The sequence below is a fragment of the Echiichthys vipera genome (assembly GCF_963691815.1).
Source record: "Echiichthys vipera genome assembly, chromosome: 4".
Classification (NCBI taxonomy): Eukaryota; Metazoa; Chordata; class Actinopteri; order Perciformes; family Trachinidae; genus Echiichthys; species Echiichthys vipera.
This window is the reverse complement of record NC_139829.1, coordinates 20,279,673-20,294,640: the sequence shown is the minus strand read 5'-3', so window position 1 is coordinate 20,294,640 and position 14,968 is coordinate 20,279,673. Positions and strand designations below refer to the sequence as shown.

The 14,968-nt window shown below is 43.5% G+C and overlaps 1 protein-coding gene across 1 annotated transcript; it reads right to left on the bottom strand.

Annotated features, from left to right (window-relative positions):
- Positions 1-1,487: 1,487 nt before the first annotated feature.
- LOC310946330 (tRNA (32-2'-O)-methyltransferase regulator THADA) lies at positions 1,488-14,264 on the bottom strand (the record flags this gene model as incomplete). The annotated part of the gene is made up of 31 exons (XM_083912772.1): positions 1,488-1,768; positions 1,865-2,067; positions 2,161-2,427; positions 2,515-2,670; positions 2,801-3,045; positions 4,542-4,730; positions 5,719-5,923; positions 6,016-6,252; positions 6,824-7,076; positions 7,416-7,566; positions 7,654-7,854; positions 7,953-8,057; positions 8,147-8,284; positions 8,434-8,582; positions 8,696-8,860; positions 8,959-9,128; positions 9,215-9,375; positions 9,492-9,601; positions 9,776-9,928; positions 10,255-10,969; positions 11,483-11,680; positions 11,902-12,038; positions 12,112-12,196; positions 12,279-12,424; positions 12,617-12,737; positions 13,137-13,259; positions 13,352-13,500; positions 13,591-13,618; positions 13,702-13,788; positions 13,873-14,053; positions 14,143-14,264. The coding sequence occupies 31 exons, from the start codon at positions 14,262-14,264 to the stop codon at positions 1,488-1,490; spliced, it is 5,631 nt and encodes a 1,876-aa protein (XP_083768898.1).
- Positions 14,265-14,968: the final 704 nt, after the last annotated feature.

Genomic DNA, 14,968 nt, shown 5'->3' with positions numbered 1-14,968 from the left:
CCACATGTTTATTTCCAGTTTTACACACTTTAGGAAATTTCCAACATTACTTTTAAACTCACTTCTCAAACATGAAAACATTTGTAATTCAAGGTTGATGCAGAAGACACAATACTGCACACATCGTTCAAGCAGATTCTGGTAAGATTTCTATGTCTTGTCATCAAAATTAAGCTGCTAAGAGCTCAAGCCCCATGTTTTTCCTTTGTCTTGAAGTAGAGCAAAGTTCAAGCCCCCCTTTGTTTTTCAAAAGGGCCTGAGCTATGAAGCTGGTCTGAATTGGTTCATGAATCTATGAATGTGAAATACTGTTGGTTTTTGTCTGGTAACAGCCATACTATCAGCAGCAGACATGTTTAATCAATAAATGCATACTCTCTGTATCATAAGGGAATGGCAGAATTCATGATAAGAAAATTCAAGGTTTCTCCAAAAAATGTTGATACCAGTTTTGCCAAACAACTTCATAATCTAGCATTACTGCGTCACATTCCGCGTAATATTCTGACGCATGTGTCGAGGACATAACAAGAACCACCCGCAGCTTCCTCTAAGGTGCATGTTAATCTCAGAGCTCCTCACGCCAGGTAAACATTACTTACACTGCATAAGCTTTATATATGAATCAATAATACAAGCTTGATGCCATAGCTGTAGCATAATCTAGATGCTCATGAGCACAGTGCTTCATGCATACACAATGGGGACCCTAAATGAAATACAGCTTGCCAAAAGCAACATTCATCAGGGCCACCCATCTCAAACAAAAGCACTGAGTTATCTGGTGATGTAAGACTGCTCTATTGTGTCTAGCTCTCAATCAGATCCAGTCAATCATCTACAGCTCTCGTGTGGTTGGAAAACTGACATTAATCCAGGAAGAAGGTCTCTAATGGAGCAAAAACATACACTATATTCCCCTGCTGGGCGCCGAGCAGTCGATTTGTCCGAATGCTAATGCATTACATCACTGCATCAGTCTGAGCACTGCTACTGTTGCAGCTGAGACAACGACAACAACAACAACAAATAAGAGCAACAGGAGCACTGCTCTGGGAATAAGAATGAGCATACTGCCATGAAGTGATGGTGATCATAACAGAAACACCTGGGGCTTTTCTCGTGGCTGTACCTCTGCATTAAAAAAAGCTTTATTATGAAAAAAACACTGGATAAAGCTTCATAAAATGAAATGTGATAAACTCTTATCTAAAAGCCTTGTAGCAAAAATAGGCCTCCCGAGCTTTTAAGAAACATGGCACGTAATGCCCAGTGGGTATCTTCTCTGAGGAGATAATATGATGATGGATACAAGGGACTGACGCTGAGCTCTTACATAACAGTCACGCTGCCCAGTGGCGGTGTACTGCAGCATCAGCACTTGCACTACTCATTCATGGCTACTGCTGTACATGTAGATATCACAGGCATTCTTGAAATATCCAAAGGTAATTTCATCCTGGGCGTCATCAGCCGAGAGGCTTTGTTCACTGAGTGGACAGAAAAAGGCCCTCGTTCCACCTTGGTGGCAGGCCTCCACCCACAGCAGCTGTTATAGCAGAGGAAAAGTGGACACCGTTCGAACTGAACAGACAGCGAACGTCCTGTAAACTCCTGTGCAATGCTGAAGGATCACAAAGGAGTCGTACATCGTCACATGTTTTCAACAGGTGGAGGAGAAAGACAGCCCTGGTAAACAGGCCACACAGGGTTCCGTGGAAATGGGGGTCCATGAGGAGAGACAGCCAGGCCGGGGTCAGCGTCTCAGCTAGAGAGAGAATAAATAATCACAATGTAACACAGACAATTTAAAATAAAGCACAGCTCATCTGATATTTATCGAAACACATTCTTATTCTGGTACCTGGCTGGAGCTCTTTGCAGACCGCAAGGCCGTCTAGCACCTGTGCTGCGCCTTCCTCTGCCCACGCTCTCAGGCTCTGCGCCACAGCAGAGGAATCAGAGTACTTGCTGGCCATCTGCAGCAGGTAAGGCAGCAAGTGTGCACACATCACAGAGGGCTCTGCAAACACATTGGCCTCATCCTGCTCGTACAGACTGGTACACCTGAATAGGAGAGCGGTAACAGCGACAGTTAAACAACACTGAATCAAGGCTGCTCTGTATGTACGAGTGTATTGAGTCAGTGAGGTAACGTACCCCATCTCTGAGGCCTCTCTCAGGGCAGATCTGAGGTCAGACTGAGGCAAATGACACAGCAGCACCTCTAGTGTGCAAGGAGTATCCCAGCATTCCTCCAGCAGCAGGTCCAGTAGGAGCAACAGAGCCCGGTTGACCTGCATAAGGTAGACGCTTCTCTGGCTTTCTCCTTTTCTTGCACTGTGCAGCATGGAGGTAAAACAGGCCGCTTTCATCCTCACCTGCTGGCTTTGGTCCTGCAGCAAGTAAAGGCCTGTGTTGATTGACCTAAACCAGAAAGATTCAACTTTTTTAAAATTTCCGTTCATCAGAGTGTATCATTTGATTGGCAATGCTATTTGACTTCCTGCAGACCTGAGCATGATGGCAGGCAGAGCGCCCCGGCTCATTAGAGGAACTCCAGCCACGCAAAGCCCTTCAGCACATGCCATCCTGAGCACTTCAGGGGCATCTGGGGACCGGTGGCATTCCAAGATGCTACACCAGCGCTGGCACAGGGATGTCTTTAGACTGATTCACACAAAGATAAGAAGAAAGTCAGAGCTGCAGGTAGAAGTGTTTCAGTGCAGTTTGTGACTTTACACTAAAGTAAAAAATAAAAAAAAGACATAAAAAATGTAAAAACCTGGAGTCTGAAGACTGGGAAAGCAGCAGACTAGCAGCATACAGAGCCTGGGACAGAAACTCTGGCCCCCCTCGCTGCTCCTCCAGATCCCCAAACAGCAAATCCAGACACTCAGGCATAACAGGCTTCTCCAGTGGGGCTGACGGAGGAAGATGTTGGGGTAAAGTAGAATCGCCTCCGGCCATCACCGCCACTAGTGCTGCAAGGTAAGTCCTCCGGTACTCCACATTGTGGCTCAACAATGCCTCCCTCAGGTTTGACTGGAGACAGAGAGCATTATTATAGTACTTTAAAGCAGCTATACGGGGGGCCGGCCAGTGGAACAGTGGTTAGAGCAGTCGCCCCATGTAAAGAGGTTGAAGGTCCTTTGCTGCATGTCTCCCCCTCTCCCTCTCTCTCTCACCCCATTTCCTGTCAGTCATATACGAGCTGGTTATAGAAATGTCTCAGTTTCAAAATAATGTCTCTCTATGACCTACACAAGCAAACAAGAACATCAGCGAGGAGACTGCCTATTTCTATAGTTATTTTGAGGTTATATTTTGCAATATGGCTGATACTGGGACAGGATCAGCAAATAGAAAGAGAAAAGAATTGACCAAAGGAAAAAAACAAGCAAGACAGTGATAGAGCAAGAGTGAAAACACCTGGTCGGTCATTGAACAGATGAAGAGAATTTAAATTTTAAGATTTTAAAAACGGATCCTGAATTGGCCTTCTTCCTCCTGTACGGTTTTACATCAATATATGGATTTACTGTATGTTGGTGATTAAAATAAATGACATGCTGTTTCACCATTGTCATATTTACATAGTACAGTTATTAATCTCACATAGCAACAAATAGTTACATTACCTCATCCTGCAAACACATACAGTAAGTTACATCTTTCTTTCACTCACAAAAAAAACACACACGAGATCAAGATCTCTACGACACAAGGCGGTAGTGCTCATGGATACACCAACCCTTAAACCGGGGACGCCAAAATCGACACAAAATTAAAGTTCCTTGTAGTTGCTTTGATCTAATTGTCCAATGATGAAAGTGCTTTTAAATGGCAGACCCAAACTGGCTCTCACACGTCATTATAGAAGAGGTGTAGAATGTGAAATCAGTTTTCAACATCGTTGCATATCCTTCTAATGGATGACCTTTCTTCTTTGTAACTCAAACAAAAACTTGAGTCCAATACTTGGATTATTCCAGTGGTTTCTTCGACAAAACACGTCACATTTACCATTATTATAGCAAAACTAAAATCAGATGCAAGAAAACAGGGTGCTCCACTCCAACTAAATGATGTAATAAATGTAAACAAGTGCAGTAACATAAATAACTAGGCCACATGAACAGTAGTGCCTATCTTTACCCACTGCCTGTAGATGTAGTATCACATTTTATCTAGTTAATCTTGAAGCCAGTCATTTAAACACTACACAGGATATACATGGGAAGGCACAACTGGGTGGTCCAGATAATGTAACATGCTGGAGAGTTTATCTTAATGACCTACATGAACAGCAAATAATAAAAGCTTACGGACACACCCGTCCTTATGTCCAAGGGGGGAAAAAAGATCTCCATCCAGATTTCAGCCTCAGATGGCGAGCATTGTATCTAAGCTTCCCCAATTTCCTCACATTGTGCAGTAAGACGATCGTCTAACTGAAAGCTGTTGGACAGGTTTTTTTTTTTTTTTTTGGAAAGGTTGTTTTCTTCATGCTGAAGTCTACGGAGCAGAACACGTCTCACCTGCAACACCCTCTGGATCACATCTTTCATGCCGGTCTGCTGCGGAACTCGCCTTTCAACCACCCATGTGACCAATGAGAGCCTCAATTCTGGGCTTGCTGCAGAGAAGCTGTCCCAGATTTGACATGCCCACTTTAGATCTGCACATAGGAAGTGGATGATTTGTTGATGGAAGGATGACAAGCCAATCTGTGGAGGTGATATAGATTAAGCATTAGAAAAAAAAATATCTGTTGAGGGATCCTAGTAGCCTTGTGGTTAAAAGCCTCTGAAAACATGTTGGGTTGAGATTTTTTTTTCCTGACTTACTTTTGCGTTACTTTGATGTTACTTTTTAAGCATGAATATTTAATGTTATAGAGAAATACTTGGCTTTTAAAGCATTAAAGATTAAATCTTAAATCTTCAAAATCTTGATTAATCTTCTTCATCAGGACATGTGGATGTGGTTTGATCACACTTGATGGACAATTTAAGGTAGCAACCATAAAATTTAATCATATTTCGATTCAACTGGATGTCACGTTTTTCCAACAGAGCCCAGCCCATTTAGCGTGCCTAACGAGACCAAATCTCAAGTAGGAACCAACCATTCATGTTCTCGTATTTGAGGTGTGGTGTACCATTGCCAAGAGCCCTTTATTGGGTGCTACGAATGTCTATCAAATGCATCTGTAAGTAGCTCACAGCCAATCGTATCAATTATATCAGATGACGTATGTAGAGCCACAGGCTACACTACAAACTTCAGTGTGTCACAAAGACGTCGCATCGTCATGGATCCATGGAATCCAGGGTGCCGAGCGGGGTGAAATGAAATCGCGTGCAAGGCAGCATGGGCATACCTAGGCTAGAACACAGACAAACTCGCACAGGCAGAAAAAAATCTTATGTGAAATAACCTAAAATGTCCAAACCTTGTTATGTTCAAGTATGAATCATTATCACTTTTAGAAGAATGCTGACTGAGAAAAGTTTCAGGGTCTTTGAGAAACAAAACAAGTAAATGCTACATCTCTCGATCAATTCTGGGCAAGGGACCTTTGCTGCCTGTCAACTCTCTCTCCATGTTTCCTGTCTCGCTAGAAATATCTATAATAATCATACAAGGCTAAAATGTCCCCCTAAAAAAACACTATCTTTTATAAATGGGTGTGTCAACATGTGGGTCACGCACCCGAAGCTCCTGTTGAGGTGTTTGGAGGTCACGCATGAGTGTGTCACTGAGTTTTGACAGGTAGGTCTCACAGCAGCGCCTTCTTAAGGAGTCTGCCACTCCGAGGTACGCTGCTCTCACCAGGGGGCAGCGCTGAGCCTCAGTCAACAGCCACATCGAGGCGTCAACTCTGCGCAGTACCTCACACAGGTCAGCTGAAGGGGCGCTGGGAATAGTACGAAAGACAGTGTCTGATGAATGAATCCACCAGGCATTTTTAAAGGCTGAGAGAGAATAAAGAGCTCTTTTAAGTCTCACCTGACCGCGGAGAGAGCTCTCTCTAGAATCGCTTTGATCTGCAGCAGCTGTCCGTGGAGCCGGTTGTGACAGCAGCGCTCCTGTGGACCGGGCAGCTGAGCTGTCAGTTTGATGAGGATGTTCACGTACTCTGAAGGGGGAGTCATGGCGACCAAAGCCTTCGAGGCCATCGCTCTCACACTGTAAATGGGACTGGCAGACAGCTGGAGTAAAGGAGGCAGGAAGTCTGACAAGGTTCTGGCAGAGGAAAATCACAGAAGACATTCACTGGGTCAAATTATATTCAGTGTTAAGATTCATAAATGTACAAAATAAACATTTCAGTTTTATTAGGGGAATGTGCCGGACCATTTTATCAGGGAGGGACTGCAAATTATGTTTGTTTTTTGATGAACAAACCAGATATAATGTGATATTATAATATAGTGGCTTTTGTTACTTTTCGACAGAGTCAGGCTAGCTAGTTTCCCTTCTCCAGTCTTAATGCATAGCTAAGCTAACTGGCTGCTAACTCCTGCGACATGTTTATTCTCCAGACACGAGAGAGAAAACGAATAAGCTTATTGCCCCAAATGTCAAACTATTCCTTTAACCAGTGAGTCTAAGTCCCACCATCAAAGAATCAATTAATTTCTTTGCTAAGTTCCTTCTTCACTAGGAAAAAAGTGAGCAACTTATTGATAAATTGATCAAACACTTGGTTGGAATAAAAACCCACATCTTAAGGCCTTGATAAAAAAAAACCAACTGCTGTATTTGTAATAGTTAACCAGACCAAACTGTGTAGTAATAAGTAAGCAGAAATCACTCTGTTGAGTCTTGGACTCCCGGCTGTAGTTGGGCTAGCAGGGTGAGGACAGGGAAGAGCGAGGGTTGAAGGTGAAACTTGGCCTCATTAGATGGGCCCTGGAGGTCTTGTGCTGCTGCTCTCAGCTCGCCCAGGAGGAAGGGCTGGAGATCAGGGTAGTGGAAGAAGAAGGCAGCGGGGGACATGCAGTTCTGGGTTGGGCCACCCTCTTCACTGCTGGGCCGCTGGCCGAGCATTCGCCGGCACAGAGAACCTAGAAGCACATTTTAATTATTGTAGTATCATGGGTCCTAATTAGAGCTGAGCCGAGTGTTTTCTTTTCAATAATCTTTTAATTTAATAACTTATTTTTCTATGATAGTTTCTGATTATATGAATTTTATAAGTACTGATTGTTTAGGTTTTGTACTGTTGGACATACAGAACGTGCAATATGAATGAATTAATTTGACTTTGGGAAATTGCCACAGAGAGTTTCTATTATTTTCTGCTATTTTTATTGATTAACCAATTCATCTAGAAAACAATGGGCAGATTAATCAATATGCCCCAGCCCTTCATTAAAAAAAACAAAAAACAGATTAAAACGAACTGTAAAGTTGCAGAGCAGCATTCCTCATGGCCCAGCAGGGAGAAGTGAGCAGAGTGAGGGACAAGATGGCTACAGCAGGAGCAAACTGAAGGATGGCTGACCCCAGACCAGAGCCACGAACCAGGGCCTGCAGAGTGTGAACTGCACACACCTGCAACGGAAAAAGAAAATTACGTGACCACACATCTGTCTTTTTGTGTTTTTAAAGACAACTATCCTCATGCTTGTGTTTACAAACCTGTGGCAGGTCCAGTGTCTGGTCCCAGTAGTTGGGCAGGGGGGTTTTCGCTGTTTCCAGTAAGATTTGCATACTTTGGGCTAACAGTGGTCTTGCTTTACTGGCCTCCTCTGCCGACACAACGCACAGGATGAGCATAGGCAACCCTGCAGCCCGCCGGGTCACAGAGGTAGAGCAAGGAGACCGCACAACCTGCAATCCCTATAAAGAGACAAGAGAGGACATATATTTATAAACCTGCAGTCCAGCATCTCCATTTAATTAATAAAAAATACATACAGGCATGTATCACCACTCACTTTTTTCAGCATGAGGGCTGGGATATCCCTAAGCTCTGGATCGTTGCTGCTCAACAGAGAGGCACAGAACTTAGTGAAGCCTGCACAGCATCCCTCTACTGCCCCCTGGTGAGAACAAACATGTCTTTCAGAAAAGAACAAGACAGTTGAGGTGATTCAGACTTAACGGCTCTAAATTGATTTATAAAACTCACCCAGTGCCGACATTTCAGAAGAATATTCTTGAACACTCTTGACGCTCTCGTTAGATCCTCTTTTGTCAGGAGGCACTTGCTGGGTTTGGATTCAGTGAGAATTTTCTCCACCAGAGAACCTAAAAAGATTCCTATTTCCTGATTAAAAAAAAAAACATAACAACTATTAGTGAGAAATAAATATACATTCAGTATATACGCTCAGCTAAAATGTGAGGTTTTGGCATCTTCCTAAATGTGGACGTATCCGATTAGATACCTAAACTGTGCATCTGGTTCTGTTTTACCTTGAGGGAGACCCAGCAGCAGGTAAGAACGAGGTTGTGCTCCTCAGATAGCAGCACACACTCCTCTCCATTCCCTTGGTCTCCTCCAGACTCTTGGGCGATCAGAGAGCTGATGGCGTTTCCCATATCGCAAAAAGAAGGGGGGGCATCTAACGCACAAGAGAGCGATTCACTTGTGTGGGGTGTGTAAATAACTCTAAAAATGTAGTGTGCTTCAGATCCAAAATCATCATTGTTTCTGTAGATCGCTATATTTTCCTACCCTTTTCAGTGGCACAAGCGTCCCGGTCTCCGTACAGAACACCCAGCAGCAACAGAGACATATTCTCCAGCAGGACTAGCACCTTAACGGTCAGGCTGTGGTCAAGTGCGTTATACGCACTGATGGGTGCTTCAAGCAAACACCTCTGGAGGGCACTTAGAACACCTGGAACATAATTCATGACAGGATTGAAGTAACTTATTATTTTTTAGCGCTAAATTTTATTAATGGTAGATGTCGGTGTTTTAGATCCTAATTCTCACCATGTATAGGTTTGGTTCTGGCAGCGAGCATCATGTCAGCCTTGGCCGTCAAATAGTGCTCCTCCAGCTCCTTCACCAGGAATTTGACCATACAGGAGTCGTTGGGGTTACTTCTGCCACTGAGAGTAATGTTACTGTTCAACCTGCAGTTCTCAGGCTGGTCTTGTGATCTACAGGGAGAACACATTATTTTTCTCTGCATCTAAAGCAGGCATAATTCTGAACAAGGGTATGTACAGGAGGGGGGAAGGCATACTTCTGAAGGAGGACTTTCACCATCACAGCTCCCATCTGAGCCTCCTGCACCCGAGGACTGCAAAGAAGCTGCTTGGTTCGTGTGAGCAGCACTGCTGCGATGTCATCTGGAAAAGTGGTTGGGAAAAACCTCAGCAATAACCCAGCCGAGAGCTCCCGAATCTGTAAGAAGAACAAAACAATCAGTCTTTTATCTATTCTCTAAAAAATATTCTTCAACTTCAATCTTTGATTTGAACAATATAAAAGAAATAGGAGGCGAGTTAAGGCAGCTCTACCTCATTTGTAGAATCCTCTAAACAGCTGATGAGGACCAGTTGTTTTGTCCTGCAGAAGAAATCCCACTGTCCTCTTTGTCTGGCGCAGGTAATAAGAGAGCCGATATTAGCTGAAAATATGATTTCACAAAGCTCAGTTTAATTTCAAGACAAAATAATACAAAACGATAGAAAAGTAAACGCCTGTGTGAAATATGCATAGAACCAAACACTAACACCATATAGTAGTATAAGATCACATGTTTTTTGTTTTCATTTTCTAACCACTGGTTTCCTTAACTTACCTGGAGGTTGTCCCTTCTTTTTGTCTGGGCTCCAGGAGTCTGTGCAGGTTTCCAGCACTGCAGACAGCAACAGCAACACAGTCTTCTTCCTCTGATAACTGTGTCCTGGTGCCAGATAGCTGTACGGAAGTTGACCCAACCATTCAACAAATCCTACACGATACACACAAATGTTTTAATGAACAGAAAAATGACAAAAGAATGGAAAGATCTGTTGCAAAACAGACACACCTTTAATTTACAAACAAAGCAACAAAAGCAGATAGTACTGAGCTGGATGTCTAATAACTGGTCTTATTTGTGTTCTGATATGACTTAATAATTTGAGCGAGCAATTAGTAAGGAATATAGAGATGTATACCTTCAGTATAGATGTGAAGTTTAAAAGAAAACGAAAAATATAGTATGATAAATGTATATCAATCTGTACAGTACAACAGTCTATTGTTGAGCATATAAAACAGCAGCTGTTGTCTCACCGATTCCTTGCTCCAGTACGTCCTGTGTCCTCTCTGAGTGGATGGCATCTCCTTTCTTTTTGCCCTTCTGTCCTCTGACCTGCGCTAAGCAGCCGTCTCTTATACGAACCAGAAACCTCTTCACTCCGGACTGAAAATGTTGCCGAAAAGACGAGGACTCGCAGTTCAGGTTCTGAGGAATAAACGCCCTCATTATTGACATCTCCTCTGCGGTTGGAGTGTCTTTGGTCTTTGGGCTGCAGCATAGGACGTTGAGAGCAGCGAGGCGGATTTTGTCATCTGCAGATCCCAGAGCCAGCTGGAGGGTTTCAAGGGTTGAGCTACCCTGCAGAGCCCAGGGAGAGCCTCCAGTCGTGGCTCGATAGGAGCTGACGATGCAGGCCCAGGCGTGGAGATGGCCGGGGGCAAATGGGTCCAGTGATGCCAGCAGAAGATCCACGGCAGATGGGAAGACTTGAAAGGTGCAGGGTAATAAGTGTGTGGAGCAGTTGTTCTGTAGAAGAGTCACATCAGACGTCAGCGCCTCATGAAGGACGGGCCGCCAAATCCTCGCCCACTGCTTGGCCAGATCCAGCTCTGTGTGTGAGGCATCACATAGCTCTCGCCTCTGCTGCTGGATCAGACACTTGTAAAGCTCCGATCCGTGTGGTGACAGGTGATTGGTTGACAAGCTCTTGAGGAGATGATTGGAGATTTCAGCATATTGATCCAGCACCTGATGGATTAAAGAAATGTTAAACGTCACATATTGCAAAAGCTGAGATTTCCATGTTTTATGATTAAGTCGGTTGAGGTGCTATATAAAAAATGTGAAAAAACGCTCAATTCACAGAGAAATGCACACAGTCGATATTCAGAAATTGTGTCGTTGAGCTGTCGGGACTTCTGAACGGTAAGTGCGACAATGACTGTACAGTGCCGTTTCAGTCTTTCCCTTGCTGCAATAACGGTGTAGAGACATCAAAGCTCAGATGTGGAAGAGTTGGAAGTGCTGACCAATCAGAGCAAACTGGGCTTTTTTGGAAGAGGGGCTTAAAGAGACCGGCGCTTAAACTGAGTGTTTCAGACAGAAAGTGAATACAGGTGTATTCAGACGGACAGAATGAGAAAAAATATGTATTGTATTGAACCTAAAAAATGAGTATCATAAAAAATGAGTATCATATTGGAGCTTCAAGTCATCATAAGCACAACATTATAACATTACTAACTTTGTAATAACCCTCACCATGTCAGTACCCAGATATGGCAGCAGGGCACAAAGGCGCTGATATTTGGCTTTGGCTTCCCAAGGTAGTTGGATTATTCGCTGAAGTAGAATAAAATAAAGAGTCTTCTTTGAGTCACAAAACAGCTTACAGTCCATCTCATAGAGGTCCAGCAGGAGACAAAAGGCTCCACGGACAAACTCTGACACACCTTCCACCTGTCAATGCACAATAATATAGACGTCAATGAACAATCGTGGCGGTGATATGTTTTTAAATTATTTGACAAGCAAACATGACTGTTGCTGTACGTGGTACTGAATATACCATATTTTCGTTTGAGTAGTTGTCCATGGGGTTTACAAAGACAAATAATGTCCTTTTATTTGTTTTAAAAATCTTCAGGTTTGCAATCATTTAATGATGTTAATTTACTCACTGGGCTTTCTGCATTGGTCCAGATAATGTGAATGAGCTCTTGCTGCAGGCTGCCGTCGTCAGGCAGAAGGCGATCGCCCGTCATCTTCCAGATATCAGCCAGACATTCTTTAACTTTCTTCAGCCACAGTGTTAATGCTGCAACAACATGTCATATTTGAACAGGTGATATTGCCATTTAAGCGCGCAAAAATGAGCAACCTGGACTCACCTTCAAACGCAAAGTAGTGACAATCCAGCTTCTCCTCGCACAAAGCATAGACCAGAGGAAACAAACCGTTCAGCAGTAAACACATCTGGAAAAGAGAGAACGTGGTTATAAAAGCCAGCAGAACAAAAGTTAAATGTGTTTTTGGCATCAGCTTCAACTAGATTTACATCTGTGGCATCCACATGTGAACTGAGCAAGATGTGAGGTCGACAGCAGGTCAGGAGGCCTCTGCTCACAGCCAGCCTGTCCACTCCGTCCTTCCCTGTAGGGCAGCACTGTACCTGGAGAGCACCAACAGTCAGCAGCCAGGGCTCTGACAAATAACAGGAAATATCAGTAATCTCTAGGCATTCACACTCAGTTATATAATTTGTAATACATATAGTGTTTAAGCTTTTTTGGATACAGTTCAACAGAGAAAGAAATGGGATACTAAGACCTCATCAATTTAGATTTTACCCATATACCTGTTGCTATTTGTCCTGCAGTGTTGGTGGCTACATACCTAAGTGAGAGACCTGTAGCAGACTCCAGGCAGCAGCTTCTCCAGCTCTGCTCTCTGACGCTGTGTTGATCAGCATGGCCACCGCAGTGCCTGCCAAAAGACGAGTGTCCCTGTTGCAGCACTGCAAGACAGAACACACTGATAAGACAAAATAAAGGATAACTGTAACTGTACAGATGTCTTATCTTTTGATTACTACACCTCTTGTTTTGTTGAATAGTCAATTTTGATTGGTCAATAAAGCCATTTTCAGTCTGTTAAAATGTATTTATGAACAGCATTGCAAATTCTGAACAGACCATTTCTAGAAGACCATTTTGAAATCAATATTTTGTGTGAGCTTGTTGATTTCTTTAGGAATAAGCCATGTAATAAGCGAATAATGCAGAGTGAGCAAGTTATTGTTGAGAATTAAACCCCTTCAGGGTCCTGCATCACCCTCCTGGTGTTCTAATTTGCAATCATGACCCGCTCGCTCTACATTATCCCTTACATAAGTGACTGTAAATTAATAAGAAACCTGTCCAAGTATTATTTCCATGAGAGCCTGAAGGATCTTCTGCAGTGTTGGGCCCCTGTGGTCCCTGCCCCACACTAGAGGAGCCACTTCACTGGACAAAAGCTGGAATATTTGCAAGCACACCTGCAGAGATCACAGTTGTCGGGTCAGTAACACAGATCACACAACAACGTCTGCAATGGACGGATTCATGAAGCACACTGATCTTCGTGTACCTTGACGGCAATGTAACACAGTGGCCCGTCTCTCAGGGATTCTTGCTGCAACACAACCGGGAATAACTCGGACACTTTATTCAGCAAAGACAGGAAGGACCCTCGCCACACCTCACGACCAACAGTGCTATCTTCCAGGAACATACAGGCTAAAAAAGGGGTAAAGACAACAATAAGTTGATAAAAGCTTACACGTTAAATGAATGACATGGTAATAACACATCCTCTTTTGCACTAACCTCTCTGCAGCTCCTCAAAAGACAGTACCTGGCAAGAAGATGAGGGAAAAGTTATCTGCAGTGCCTTTATGCAAATATATGACAAACACAAGTCAAGTGAGAGCCATGTACCTGGTCATTGTGGGCTATGGAGTGCAAACAGTCATAGGTTTCTCTAAAAACCAACTGGTGGTCCACCTTCGCCACATGTTGCAACATCTGTAAAGCAAATGTAAAGTTTTAATGTGTTTCCATTTTGTTTTAAGCATTGTACGGCGAACAGACATGCAACAGAGTGCTCACCTGGTCCACTTTACGACAGGCTGTGGAGATGTTGACCATCTGCAGCTGCACTGAGATGAGGAGTCTGACAAGAAGCAGGAGACGACTCTCCTCTAAAACATGAAGCTGAGCCTCTGAAAGTCGCCTCAGCAGCTGGAGAGCCTCCTCTAAACAGCGCTCCTTACATCGTTTCACACTGCTCCTGTTCATGCAAGCATACTCATTCTGTCATTTTTACAGCTTATTCGAAAGATGTAGGTTCTCAAACATGCTGAGGTGACAGGCACCAACCTGGAGGATTCAGACAGTTTGTCACAAAAGGTCCTGAGTGTGTGGCTGACATCTTCAGGAGCTTGGTCCTCGCTGATCACACAGTCTTGGAGGCTTGTCAGAAGGTCTTCAAATGACAACATTGTTTGATTACCTCCACTGGACAGGCTTCAAATGTCAGACACTTCGGGCAGCACTCTGGCACACCGGTCACGTGACTTAACACTTATTCTGCTATTTTTTATTCCGGTGGTCATCGTGGAGTTGCAGCAGCATGCTGCCACCTAGAGGCAAGGTTATTTCATGTTTCAAATTAAAATGTCTTTTATTGGCAAAGTATCAAAAACACCCCCAAAAATTAATAATTTAATATGTTAATATTTCTCTGAAGATGAAGGGTTGCTATGTGAGAATGTGACCTTAGCGCTGGCTTACAAATTCTACTGGACAGGAAATGGCATCACAAGTATCACACTGATTCGCACTGTTGGGACTATCACTTTAAATAGTAGTGGTAAGTGTCCATTACACCTGTCCATGATTGACTTATCACCAGTCATAGTTGATGGATATGTTTGATGTAGTTTGCTTCTCTGTCTCCCAAACAGTGGCATTAACTACAAGGTATTCTGCAGTGTTCCTAAATGGAGACGTCATGGGTGAGTCCAACTCAGGAAACCCAGGTGAGAGCAAGATAAAATACTTTGTCCTACGAAAGGTTGTGGAAGTGAACTGCAACTATTACAATGGGTGACACAAAAACTCTTTAAATGATAGGTTATCAGGTGGGAAGGCCTGTCATTGCTGGGATTGTGGACACTTGGGACAATAATACAGGCTCAGTACA